This window comes from Physella acuta, unplaced genomic scaffold, assembly GCF_028476545.2.
Source record: "Physella acuta isolate Inbredline_101_S28 unplaced genomic scaffold, ASM2847654v3 ptg000584l, whole genome shotgun sequence".
Lineage (NCBI taxonomy): Eukaryota > Metazoa > Mollusca > Gastropoda > Physidae > Physella > Physella acuta.
The window spans coordinates 92,058-106,743 of NW_026732103.1; the positions used below are offsets into that span (position 1 = coordinate 92,058).

Sequence of the window (14,686 nt, forward strand, 5' to 3'; positions counted from 1 at the left end):
AATCTATTAGGTTAAGAGGAGGAGGGCATAGGGAATCAATTTTGCGCCCCTATCCCCCTATTCATCTAATTTTCTTACTTTGGAGAACCCCCATCCCCTATTCCTCCCAAGATTAGAACATTTAAGGCTCTTTTAACAAGTCACTGTTTTTTTCAATATTATTTTCATTCACTACATTTAGAAATCAGCCCGTAAACACAAATTGCAGTTAAGTTTCTTTCGCTTTCCGCAGTTCAGTGCAGCACAAAATGAGATTTTTATTTTATTTTCCTACTCTGTTCGGCACCCCCTAAGGTTGTAGAAAGTTCCCTTTCTATAGGGCAAGTGAAGTAGAGTTCACTTGTTTCTGTGACCTCGGCATATGAAGAGATAATGTGGTCAGCACTATGCCCAGCCGCCTTTACTTTTGGGTCCACTGACTTGAACCCGGAATCGAACTGGAGACTTATGGGTTAGCAGTCCGGCTCTCTACCGATATAGACAACTCCTTCCCTTCTATGGTTGAGCGGATCCCATTTGACCCAAGGTGATTGTACCCATGGCCTCATCTGGATCAAGTACCCATACAATTAAAAGAACATACTACAAAATGCAACTCATTATAAGGTCACGAAGCCGATTATACAGCCTTTTTAAATTTACCAAAAAAGTATATGTTGTGGTATTCTTTTTCTCAGTGAGACGTTAAGCCACCGGATGGATATTCATTAGTTGGATTATCACATTATGAAAAACTACTTTATGAACGTAATTTTACAAAAACTTCCTATACTTATGACTCTTTTTGTAATTTTGATAATTCTTGATTCTTAATGTCATTTTTTGGTGTTAATTTCTTGTGGTGTATTTATGAAATAATTGAGATTTATTTAATAAAGGCAGAACGCAAGTAAAATGGTGTACAAGAAGATGAGATATAATAAACTATTTAAAAAAAAAATATTAGCACGAGTGGGGTTCGAACCCACGCGGAAATAATTCCATTGGATCTTAAGTCCAACGCCTTAACCACTCGGCCATCGTGCTGTTGTTCTGCAAAATATTTAATTGCAAGTCATATCTAACTAAACATTACTTTTTTATTGTCAAATAAAAGCGGCGTTACTATTCTAAAACCGTGCGAGATACTCAGCACAATGAACATATTTTACGAAATAGCAGTAGTGCCTATAACACGAGCCACAACATATAATATATCTAGCCTTGCAGGTGCTGATTTTTGAAGGACAAAATCTCTCATTACGCCTACTTTACTGCATGCTTTTAGCAACCAATGTTGTGTTGGTAAAAATACAATTGTGTATCGCAAGAGCAATTTTAACAACCAATTGAATGTTATAAAATGAATTTGTGAATAGCATGACAAGCAAGATGATGATAAAAGATATCACTGAAACACAAATAGTAGGTGAGACAATGTATATATATAATTCTCTTCTGGGAGCCGTTAGAAAATAAAATACTTAAAAAAAACTTCAAAAAAAAACCACGTTTTTCTTGTGGACTAAAAAGTAGAAAATACATTTTTCTTCCGACCCTAGGGGATCTACCAATGGCTGCTCGTAGATTTTGTTCATACATTTGATGACAAAAAACGTGGGTACGTTCACCATCAAATTTCCCGACCCATCTGCCCGACCCACGTTTTTTGTCATCAACGCGACGTACTAACCACTATACGATCACGGCCAGCGCGCTCACATCAATTGGGGCCGAAGTAACTGTGTCAATAGGCCTCCAGTCTTGTCGGTATCTTTAGAAATCATGTCCTCAATTTTATGGTCCTTGGGGCGTAATTTAATTAAGCTAATTTAGGTCTCTAATTGCTAGTTTTTATGATTGCATCTGAAATTTTAGGCGAAAATAGCCTGCATGCCAAATTTCAGATCTCTAGAGCAATCAGAAGTGGGCTAATTTTCGATGTCAATTTTTAACAACAAACATCCAAACAAACAAATAAACGCGAAGCTGAGTTAAGAAAAACGTGTTAACAAGCTGCAAGCGCGCCTTACAGTCCCCTTTCTTCCTCTCTATCGCTACCAACCTCACCCCCTCACATGGTCTGGTGAGCTGTGGTTCACGCTGTTTACATTTTACAATCGTAGAGACGGGTTTGGTGACGGCTATTAAGGGCAGATAATTTAGTTTGAAACGATTTTAAACTTAGAGGAGGTAACTAAGAGGAGGCTGCTTTCACGTGGGGGGGGGGGGGGGGGGGGTTAGTGTTTTTAAGCAAATATTTTCAATGGCAGCATTGGTACTGTCGAATTCACAAATTATGAATTACTGAATAGTAGAACAAAACAACAACTAAATAGCGGCGTATGATACACCGCGGGTCGGCTCGTTTATTTAAAAAGATCAAGTTTTTAAATATGTAAATGTATTCTGATTAATAAAGCTATACCAAACAATGGTCAATAGGCAAAAATATTTACAGCACAATGTAAAAAAAAAGTTTTTCCTAACTAACTATATAAGTGGACAAGTATAAAGGAGTTGTTTTATGCAGGCAGACATATATAAAAATAGGCATCTTAATCTTTGAAGAATTTAGCGTGTGTTCATTATAAGATGTGTTCATTGTCTTTTCTATAACGACTATCTTTCTTCTTCTTCGTTCTTAATTTTTAGTGTTGGGAAGGATCGAGCCTTATCTGCCAGAGGGTTTAAACTCGAGACTTTTTTTTTCGAATTTATCAACCATGAGCTTTGCCGACTCGACCATGCTTCCATCACAATTAAGAATTACGTGTCAACTGGTTGTGCGCCATTGAGGCCGTTGACTCCGATTTCAGCCTGCTTGTCCAACCAAGAACAAACTACAAGGCAGCAGTTGTTTGATTTTGGAGTTGTCTCTAATAGAAGAGTTGCTGTCCCCAGATAACGAGCCTCATCTGCCGAGGGTTCGAACTCAAGGCTTTTTGGTTTAGCAACCATGAGCTTTACCGACTCGACCACGCCGACCCCCTTAACGTCCATTAAAAGTGCCCACTTCGATGAATATTTACAAATATTTAGTTAAGACAGTGTTATCGTTAATCATTGAGTACATTCCCTTTGTCTCCATCAACTTCACCAGTATATTCATTAATCGATATTAAATTACATTAAACAATTGAATTTATATTTTAAAGTATTTCCTAACATGTTTAATGACGCTTCATCACTTTAGTGCCACTATACATGACACTTCTAAAAGATTCTCACGGTCCACTGATGGGGTATATAATCTAGCAGGTTTTCTTTCCTGTAGGTAGCTACTGCTAGTAGAGTTCCAACTAGTGCTGACGTCACAAAGAGTCGAGTGAACAGGGAGGGTCGACGGTTCTCAAGTTCTGGCAGTTGACGGGTCTCAAATGGTTTTCTGATGCGGTCCATCTGGGGTGAAAGAAGAGTTACATTAATCAAAATTCGCAAAACGGTTAATTTAAAGAATAATAACATAATCCAAAACTCGGAACACGATTAATTTTAAGAAGAATTACATTATTCAAAACTTTAAACACGGTTAATTTTAAGAAGAATTACATTATTCAAAACTTTGAACACGGTTAATTTTAAGAATTACATTATTCAAAACTTGCAACACGTTTAATTTTTAGAAGAATTACATTATTCAAAACTTTGAACACGTTAATTTTTTAAATAAGAAAAAAAACAACTCAAACTAAGAGTACGTTGATAAACGTAAAGCCTTTTAAAGTAAGCAAATTGTTTTAACACTGAATGTAAAGCTCCTGACTTACATAAAAATAACAATGTAAGGCGTTAATTACATCCTATATTAAAGCTATTATTCTGTATAAATTATAATGTAAGAGATGTTTGATGCATTTCCTGGTTTAATAGCAGTTCACGTGATAGCCTGCATACAGTGTACAAGGGCCGATAAATAGCAAAAAGCTTACAACCTACAGGTAGCCTATGGTCAAAGGCCGATACATAGCCAACAGTCTACAGATAGTCAAAATAAAGTCTAGATTGGGGACAGCCATAAACAGTCTAAAGACAGCCTAAACCAAAGATTTAAAAAGAAGCCATTATAAGAGCAAGGTTTCCTCCACAACTTACCACAGTGAAGATGGCCTGTACAACTTACCACAGTGAAGATGGCATGTACAACTTACCACAGTGAAGATGGACTGTACAACTTACCACAGTGAAGATGGACTGTACAACTTACCACAGTGAAGATGGCCTGTCGAGCCCCGGGCCACGGGTTGGGGCCATGAAGACGGTACTGGTAGGGTACACCTGGGCCAGTCAAAACACGCCAGAACAGAGGGGGGTCAGTCAGCAGCAGTTTGACTGAAAATGTGTTGATTAAATGGCTAGAAATATAGATGGCATTTGGGTAGTTGTAGTGTTAGATCTGGAGGGTAATTTGTGTTTAGTGTTCTGGTAGTGATTGAAGTTAAAGTAGTTTTATTTGAATTATTAGCTAGATTAATCGCATTGTTTGGCTAACCCAATTCAAATAGAAAACTGCACAGGATATAAAAATGTGGTCGGTACATACGACACATAAACTAGCGCTACTCGGTGACCCACACAAAGTAATTCATTTTAGGCTATCCAGTTAGACTCTCACCCACCCAAGTTAAACTTAGACTCACCCAGGTTATGCTGACGCCCACCCAACTTGGACTCACCCAAGCTAAACTTAGACTCACCCAAGTTAGACTCACCCAAGTTAGACTTAGACTCACCCAAGTCATGCTGACGCAGACTCACCCAAGTTAGACTTAGACTCACCCAAGCTAAACTTAGACTCACCCAAGTTAGACTTAGACCCACCAAGTTAGACTTACAGTTAGGCTTACAGCAACTCAAGTTAGACTTAAACTCACCCAAGTCAGACATAGACTCACCCAAGTTAGGCTTACAACCAGTTAACTCGGCCAGCTCATCCATATAGGGCAGCCAGTCCACCTGAATGGTGTGACGATCAGTGTGGACATACCTCGCCTGGAGTGCTCGCTCTTTGGCCGCGATATCTTTTTTCATGTTGGCTGGCGAGGGTAGTGTGATCTCCCCCTTAAATACACAGCAATTTTTTTTTTATATAGCCGATCTAGACTAATAAATTAGAGATCTATTTGTTTCAAAGCTATTACGTTTTTAAAACGATCCTCTAAAACCTAAGGATAAAAGAGTTTTAAAATAGCGACAATTTTCACACCATTCATTCAGATAAGCCTGATGAATCCACCGGTAAAAATGTCTTACAGAAAATCTAAATCCAGAAACATTGTTCCCACCTTTTTCTCAACAAAAGACTGTGTAGTATACCTGACATCTACCCGATTGGACCTACCTTAAAGACCATAGTACACGTATCAACACCTGTCCTGACCCACCTTAAAGACCATAGTACACTTGTCATTCAACCTTTCCTGATCTACCATAGGGCACATCTCATAAATCTGTCACTCATCGTCAATCTACCTGTCCCCACCTGTGTCCCCACCTTTGACCCCACCTGTGACCCCCACCTGTGACCCAACCTGTGACCCCCACCTGTGACCCCACCTGTGACCCCCACCTGTGACCCTACCAGTGACCCTACCTGTGACCCCACCTGTCCAGCCTCACCTTAAATACTCTAGCAGCGAGCCGACTCTGCAGTTCTGCGATGGGAAACATGGCACCCAGTGGCTGGCAGACGGCGAGAAAAGCGATCGTCTGCTTGGGCAGGTCAGGTAACCACATATACTTGTACAGCTCCACCTTGTTGTGTCTCACCTCTAGTACACCTTTCTCCTGCTCACACAAGGGACATAATCTCACATTCAGTACACCGTGTTACTTCACACACAAGGGACATAATCTCACCTCTAGTACACCTTTCTCCTGCTCACACAAGGGACATAATCTCACCTCTAGTACACCTGCTCACACAAGGGACCTAATCGCACGTCTAGTACACCTATTTCTTGATCACACAAGGGACATAATCTCACATTCAGTTCACCGTGTTACTGCTCACACAAGGGACGTAATTTCACGTCTAGTACACCTATTTCTTAATCACACAAGGGACATAATCGCTCACCAAGTACACACTAATAAATAGATTAAACAATAATCTTCACGTTGTCATGAAATTAACTTCTATATTTGATTTTACATCCAAGTCCTACATGTTCATCCGTAGTTAACAATTGGTTTTATAATCACGCAATCTTATAATTCACTTGTGTATAAAATTTACTTTATTTCCCATTTCGATTATACAACTTTCATGTTACCTAAATTATACTTAAGTTTGCCTTCAATTTAAACGTCCAAATAAAATGCATATACGGTGAATTGGCATTTGGAGGTATTGTACAGTATTATTTATATTTTCGGCCAGTTTAAATCAGGTACACATAAGAAATGGACATATTTTTAAATAAAAACACTTCATAAAGACTAAAGTTTCGCGAAACGGACTTTGAAAATCTGTATTAGAAGTCCTTAGCCCTAAAGTTCAACCCTTTCATCCAATAAGTAATTGAGGTCACAGAGATAATCAATGCTGAGCCTAAATTTAAAAAATGTAATCTAATTTAAAATGAGGTTGGATGATTAATAAATCTAGAAAAAAAAAATTATTTAATTAAATACGTCTTACGATAAATGGATATTCCACTTTATAGCCGGTAGCAAACACAACCAGATCAATTTCTTCCTCGTGGGTTCCGTCTTCAAATGTCACACCTTTGGTATTGATGTATTGGAAAAATATTTAGTGACAGTAAATATATGACTGTAAATAATAAATTGATTTATTTATTGAAAACTAATATAGTTATAACGTAATCGGAAGTAGTACATTAATTAACCCTTCTCTCAATTCTCTTCGGCAACGTCCAATCAAATGGAAACGATTTTACCGATATCACGGTTAGCAAATATTCTCAGGTGGGGAGTGATTATCATGGAGGTAATTAATGAGTAATTATTTCATATGTGGTGATGCGCAATGAACAGGGTATCTAACCGAGAATGGTAATGTCAAAGACCTTACTTAACCACCAGAGTGTCTTTTAGACAAGGTGCCTCTAAAGCTTCTGATATTCTTCCCTAAATATTCAACGCTTAATGCTTCTAAACCTTTGCATTTAAAATTGCATATATATATATATATATATATATATATATATATATATATATATATATATATATATATATATATATATATATATACATATACATAATATGTATATATAAATAGAAATAATTTTTTTCAGGTAATGTATTACACATTATAACGGCTATGAAAAGATTCATGACCACTACCTTTCTCCGTGAAGCTCTGTATGTTGGGCTTGACCTTGACCATGCCAGCGGCGATCCTATTGGGCAGTTCATCATTGACCGTCGGGTGGGTGGCGTCAGGCTCGTGCACGGGAGTCAGGTGGTACAGGTCGTGGCAGAACTTCTGGTTGAGTTTGTCCTTCATCAGCTTGATTCTATAGGACCTGGGCAGCCAGCTTTGTATGTAGTAGCTGAGGCGGACGTGGAAAAAGACATCTAGAGGAAGGCCATTGTCTGCTAGTCGGTGAAGGATCCAGGCGCCTCGTCTTGTAGACAGAAACACCTGAATCAACGCGGAATTGACCTTTATAACGTAAACACTGATTACAATCGCCGTAGTTTCAGCGTAAACATGTTTTACGATCTCTTGAAAAAATTCAAGGCATTATGTTGCAATACACACATACAGTTACTACATAGTTCTATCCCATCTTATCTGTCACATATGAAAATAAATTCAAAAATGTAAGTATTTATTAACTAGTTTGGTACTATCACATCCTATTTGCACTATAGATAAATATATTATATTATATAAGTATTTACTAAGCCATTATGTACCACTTTCTTATATTTACTTTATTCTAAGCATTAAGGTTTTATTCATTCACATATATACTGTATGCAAATATCTCTTCCTATATCTATAAATAAGTAAATTAGAAATGTAAGTATTTACTAAGACATTCAGTACTACCTTCATATATTTACTTAGTTCCACAGAAATGTCGCCTCCAGAATTCCCTATTCCAAGAACCACTGCCTTTTTACCCTCCACAGATCGGACGTCTTTAAACTCTTTTGAATGCATGGTCTGAAAATATTGAGCAGATATGCTTATGTTAAAATCTGGATACCTATTCCTTGAAACGTTGTTGACTTTAAAAAATACAAGTTTTAATTTATTTCAGCGATCGATAATGCTTATGTGGATCTTGCCTATAAATGCTGTAGGCATTGTTATGAAAAGGATAGTTATGTTATTGTTGAGAGACAGTAACTGTGTACCAAGATGATGACTTAAGTTCCAAGACTTACCTTTAGCAAATGACCAAGCACCAAAACTTACCTTTAGCCAATGACCAAATATCATAGCTTACCTGTAGCCAATGACCAAGCGTCATAACTTAGCTATAGCCAATGACCAAGCACCATAACTTACCTTGCCTTTAAACTTGTCCAGTCCTGGAATAGACGGCAGGTTCGGTGCCCCGTGATGACCATTGGCCACAATAATAAAGTCGAAAACTTCTGTGGTCTCCTGGCCAGTTTTATGGTTTTTTAATCTCATTTCCCATCGGCCAGTGCTGAAATATTGAAATATATACTAACTAATGTCGTAATTTATTTCAATTAATGATATAATTTATTACAAATAAAACTGTAATCTGAAATATTCCAGAATGTAAGTACTGTCACATCGACACACGTCTGGATCAGTAGCTGGTGCATGAAGACATTCAGTCCAGGGATACATTTGGCCATTATTAAAACCGAAAGTCGGGACGGCATGGCCTAGAGGTAGAGCTTTAGACTGCTAACCTGAAAGTCTTCAATTCGAATACAGGTCAATGGACCGTCCATGAGTTAGGGAAAATAAAGACGGCTGCGAATAGTGTTGATCACATTATCCCTTCATATCCCGAGATCAAGAAACACAGGAATTCTACTTCTGCCCAATGGTCAAAGGAGGAATCTTTAGTTTAAAACCGAAAGTCAAGAGATCCGGTTACATCACGAGTCAATAATAGAACAACAATTTCATCAAGTTCTGATCAGGAAAACCCCAAGAAAACAAAGACAGCCTCTTATACATTTTCATACAGTGGCCTTAATTCATTATAGGATGTTATAGATTGAGATCTGATACGCTTACACAACGAATATTGGTCAGAATATCTCTAATCCCAACTTTCAAATCATAATCGTGAGCTACAAATTCTCGTAAACACAGAGTACGCATTCGTTTTCTTATTTTTAGAATTTAGGGCATTAAAGCAAGGTGGAGAAGAAGTAGTAAATCGACTTCATAAATTACTTAACTTAGTCTGGAACACAGGACAGATCCCAACCGACTGGAAGAAGGGCCTCCTTGTGATGTTGCCTAAGAACGGTGACTTATCTCAGTGTGGAAAATGGAGGGGCATTACCTTGTTGTCCATACCAAGTAAAGTCCTTACCAGAGTCATTTTGGACAGAATGAAAGAGGCGGTTGACCTTAAGCTTAGAGAGGAACAAGCAGGATTCAGGAAGGAAAGATCTTGTACAGATCAACTAGCCACTCTTAGAATTATTGTAGAGCAGACAATAGAATGGCAAGCCCCGCTTTACATCTGCTTTGTTGACTTTGAGAAGGCCTTTGATAGTGTGGATAGGCAAACAATATGGAATCTGCTGAGACACTATGGTGTACCTGCTAAATTAGTGGAAATAATCCAGCAACTTTACAATGGATTTTCATGTCAAGTTAGCCATGCAGGGAAACTGTCTAAAGAGTTCCAGGTCAATACAGGTGTGAGACAGGGATGTCTGCTGTCTCCCCTCCTCTTCTTGGTGGTTCTTGATTGGGTGACACGCACAGCCTATGCCAGTTCTGGAAAAGGTATTCAGTGGAGTTTGGAGATATTCTTGCCTTACTCTCGCACAGGCTACAGGACATGCAAGAAAAAGTTGATGCATTAGGAGCCATCTCGCAGCGCGTAGGTCTCAAGATCAACAAAGAAAAGACAGAAATGATGAGAATTAACAATAAACAGCAGGCTTCAGTGACAATAAACGGAAGACAGGTAAATGATGTGCAAGAGTTTGTCTACCTTGGCAGCAAGATCAGCAAAACGGGAGGCACAGAGGAGGACATACGCGCTAGAGTTAATAGAGCCCGCTGCGCTTTCACAGTCCTGCGACCCATATGGAAAAGTTCGGCCCTCTCCATTACCACAAAAATTAGGATATTTAACTCTAATGTCAAGGCAGTTCTGCTGTATGGAGCAGAGACATGGAGAGTCTCCAAGGCAAGCACAGCAAAGATACAGACCTTCATGAATAGATGCCTTAGGCAGATATTGAAACTGTGAATAGATGCCTTAGGCAGATACTGAAACTGAGATGGCAGGACAAAGTGCCGAACTTGGAACTATGGAGGAAAGCTAGGCAGGAGCCTATGGGTGTGCAAATAAGAAGGAGGAAGTGGCGCTGGGTGGGTCACACACTGCGAAAGGCTCACACAAATGTTACACGCCAAGCGCTTGACTGGAACCCCCAGGGAAAGCGGAAGAGAGGGCGCCCAAGACAGACCTGGAGGCGGAGTCTTCTTGAAGAACTGAAGCCAACAGGGATGTCTTGGGAGATGTCAAAATTAATCGCCGAGGATAGGAAGAAATGGAAGGAAATGGTGGAGGCCATATGCTCCATTAGGAGCAAAGAGGACTAAGTCAAGTAAGTCAAGTAAGAGCCGCTGTACCTGTTATAGGAGCTGTGTTTCTTGAGGTACATGACCTCTGTGTTTCTCTGGATGTATTTGTCCACACCAAAATGTTGGCTGTAATCCAAGAAATAAGCCTCCACCTGAGATTGAAAAAATAAAATAATAAGAAAATTATGTTAGAATGGAACACTTAAGTAGCGAGGTTTTGGTAAAATTATTTTACATTAACATTTCTTATTTTTAATTCCTAAGGGCCGTCTGTCTCGAATTTCGCTAAGTTTCCAAACTGTAATTTTAAAATTCAAATCAAGATATCATTATCGGCTCACACTTAAGGTTCTTTTTATAATTTATATCAATGTGTGCTATTACAGCTCAAGGAAAATGCAATATTTTTTCTTCTGCATATAAATAAATTACACAGTATTTATCTTTTGAATAATTTATTACATAACTTTTAAAGAGTTGTTTTACCATTGTCATTTGATATGATGCATGAACGACGTGTACATTTATAAAAAATAAATTACTAAACAGAAGAATGATTTTAATGAAGAACACGTAACGCCACAACCTACCAGAAGCGTAACGACCCCTCCCGGCGCCCGTGGACAAACTTTCAATTTGGCGCCCCCCTACCCCCCCCCCCCCCCATATATATTTTTATATTTATAATTCAAAACTGCAGCTAAAATAAGATTTTAATTTTTTTTCCCAACGCATTTTGGCGCCCCCAGGGTCGGCGCCCGGAGACATATGTACCCCCCAATCCGTCATTACGCTTCTGCAATCCACTCACATCCTCGTTGTGGCAAAAGTTGGGGTAGTAGTCTGGCATCGGGTAGTCTGAGAAGGCCATGAACTCCTTGCTGGTGTTGATGACCGTTGACCTGTTGACACAGGACTCATCCTTCCAGGTGGAGGTCTGGAACCAAACGACCAAAAGATTGCAGGCATTTAGAAAACAGTGAGGTGTTGAAGAAAGAATAGAGCATATTTTATATTTTTATGAATGGAATATCAGGAACACAAGAAAAATATTTAAAACAAAAATAAAAGAAAGAGATTTATGTAGAATACAGGAACTTGTAAAAGAAAATTCTTTCAGTTTTTTTTAGAAAAGTTTTTAAGAAATTCGATTTGATATCGTTTAAAGTGAGAACCGATTAATTATGGACTAATAAAAAAGACCAGCTAAACTTGTGCGAGAAATGTTTGAACCGATTGTAAAGGTTTAAAATAAAAACAACGGGGAAAACCCAATATTTTATTTTTTATCAGCAAAGTAGCGCTTGTGCTATTTTTTCATAGAACTGTTGTTAGTTTTGCTGACCTCAATCTAATGACACTTCTGATAGTGCTAATGTGCAATGAGATTAATCAAGTACAGAAGCAGACAGGTTCAACTATTATCTATAAGTCTAGGTAGCCTAGCGTCTAGATGGTTAACGTATGTCCAGGTCTGTCTTACATCTACCTTCTATAAATTATCTGTGGGTTTTTTTATTAACCGCATCTGAAAAATGACTCAACTGTATTTTGCTTTAAAGGGAGATGACTCACGTTTTCCTTGAAGCACCATAGACCACCGATAACGTCCCTCCTCTCGTAGCAGACGACATCAGAAAACCCGGCGTCCAGCAAATTTTTGACGGCTGTAATGCCGGACGACCCACCTCCAATGATACCGACTCTCCCAGACATGGTGGGGCTCTCTCAGAGGGGAGACTGGGGAGTAATGGAGGGGGGGGGGTGGGTTAGGAAAACCTAGGAGTGTCTATCTCAACGGGGAGACTAGATAGTAATGGGATGGTGTTATATATATATATATATATATATATATATATATATATATATATATATATATATATATATATATATATATATATATATATATATATATATATATATATATATATATAAGTGGACATTGTCTCAGTTGGGGAGGGGGGGGGTGGGGGTGGGGGTGAGGGGACTAGCAAATCGTGACATTTTGTGGGTAAACAAGTTAACAAAAACTGTCTAACGAAGCGTGTCGCAGGATCTTTAACGCATGATTGATAAAGGATGTAAAAGATTCAGGGGTTTGTTGTATATAGGTGAAAACAAGTATTAGAATATATGTGTGTAGTTTATAAGCATGTGTATACATGTAAACGTACATACATCTAAACACACAAACACATACACGAAGTGAATACGAATATAGGGAAATAAAAGGTGATGCGCACATTATAATAAAAAAATCATAGGTACTAATCATTAGATTTGTACCTACCATAGTACATTTAGTATAGAGCATTCTTAAAATGTTCAACACTTGATATAAAATACTATTTCTCTGAACTCACACCCTAATGTAAGTCAATACACAATTTGATATTCACAAAAGTTTTTTTTTAAAAACAAAACAGAAGAATAAGCATTGAATTCATGTAAAGACATCTGTACTGTGAATGAAAGCTAGAAAGTGTAACATAGTATAAAATATTCTAAATAGAGAAATATGGCTAAAGTAAGCTTAAATAAAATCAAAGACAGTGTTGTATAACAGAGCGCTATACCATACCCTTACCACTAATAACACTAGGAGAGACAACTCCAAAAATCAAACAACTACTGCCTTGTAGTTTGTTCTTGGTTGGACAAAGGCTATGGAAAAAGCAGACTGAAATCGGAGTCAACCGCCTATACGACGCATAACCAGCTGACACGTAATAATTTTGTGTTGGAGGGAATCTCTTCCAATACTAAAATTCAGAACGAAGAAGAAGAAGAAAACAAGCCTAATGATATCATGTATATAATTAACATCTACCGCTCACTGTGTTGACTATACACGCTACTTACCTTGCTTATATAACTACAACACCACACGCGGTTTTGAATCACAAGATATTCTACACTCGTCAAAATAACTCAACATATGTCCAAACCTAACACAGTCAATTTTAATTATTCCAAACAAATATGTTGTACCGAAGTTCTTTATTTATTTGATCTAATTCCCCTGAACTACTAGACAGCTGTTATCAGCTGTTTTATTTAACCTTGACATCAACTAGCACTAAAGTTTTCAAACCAGTACACTTGCTATATAGATGATCACTGTGTTCCTGTAAAAAAAAGTTGTGTTCCAGTTCAGGAACTGTGTGAGGCGTGTTGCTAAATTTAGCGGAAGACCTGAGATCGGATGCTTACACGCGTGGGCTTTTTTTCTACAGTCCACCTAAAAAAAAGTTCTCACATTGCTAACCTGGATTTTTCACACACCCCCATCCCTTCCACAAACATATTTTTAAAAGACGTATTCCTGTATATCTACTCGCCTCCCCTCCTTCACACTTTAGATATTTCCTATTGCTGAAAGCGCTATAAAATCTCTATTAAAATTAAAAAATTAAAAAAAATCTTGATATATTTTTATTGTAATTATATATAAAGAAACAAAAAATAGTTCTAACTTAACATTTTTATCTTCTCACAACCCGATACCCGATATTCCTTCTCATTTTCGATCACTGTCACGAAAAAAAAAAGTCGAATAGCCTCCTTCCCCCAAATAAACACACCTATATAGTTTTATTGCAGCTTATGAGGCACTGTGAATAAAATGAAGCATTACATGCGATAGCCAATACATCAAATAACACTAACAAAGTTAACTCTCTTGAATATTTTGCAAAGCCTAGCCTCTACAAATGTAGCACACTAAAGTCAAGCCTCTAGAAAAGTAGCACACTAAAGTCAAGCCTCTACAAATGTAGCATACTAAAGTCAAGCCTCTACAAATGTAGCACACTAAAGTCAAGCCTCTACAAATGTAGCATACTAAAGTCAACCCTCTAGAAATGTAGCACATTAAACTCAAGCCTCTACAAATGTAGCATACTAAAGTCAACCCTCTAGAAATGTAACATACTAAAGTCAAGGCTCTAGAAAAGTAGCACATTA

General features: G+C 38.0%; 2 protein-coding genes and 1 non-coding gene across 3 annotated transcripts; all 3 read right to left on the reverse strand.

Annotated features, from left to right (window-relative positions):
• Nucleotides 1-943: 943 nt before the first annotated feature.
• On the reverse strand, nt 944-1,026 carry Trnal-uaa (transfer RNA leucine (anticodon UAA)). The gene has a single exon. It is a non-coding gene; the product is annotated as a tRNA-Leu (tRNA).
• A 1,917-nt stretch (nt 1,027-2,943) lies between these two features.
• LOC131947141 (flavin-containing monooxygenase 5-like) lies at nt 2,944-5,043 on the reverse strand. Its single transcript, XM_059308249.1, has 3 exons — nt 4,875-5,043; nt 4,187-4,311; nt 2,944-3,381 (listed from the first exon to the last, which is right to left on the reverse strand). The coding sequence occupies exons 1-3, from the start codon at nt 5,008-5,010 to the stop codon at nt 3,196-3,198; spliced, it is 447 nt and encodes a 148-aa protein (XP_059164232.1). The 5' UTR covers nt 5,011-5,043; the 3' UTR covers nt 2,944-3,195.
• Nucleotides 5,044-5,090: 47 nt separating this feature from the next.
• On the reverse strand, nt 5,091-12,456 carry LOC131947142 (flavin-containing monooxygenase 5-like). Its single transcript, XM_059308251.1, has 9 exons — nt 12,296-12,456; nt 11,532-11,657; nt 10,769-10,872; nt 8,471-8,615; nt 8,006-8,122; nt 7,291-7,591; nt 6,623-6,708; nt 5,599-5,766; nt 5,091-5,144 (listed from the first exon to the last, which is right to left on the reverse strand). The coding sequence occupies exons 1-9, from the start codon at nt 12,434-12,436 to the stop codon at nt 5,091-5,093; spliced, it is 1,242 nt and encodes a 413-aa protein (XP_059164234.1). The 5' UTR covers nt 12,437-12,456.
• Nucleotides 12,457-14,686: the final 2,230 nt, after the last annotated feature.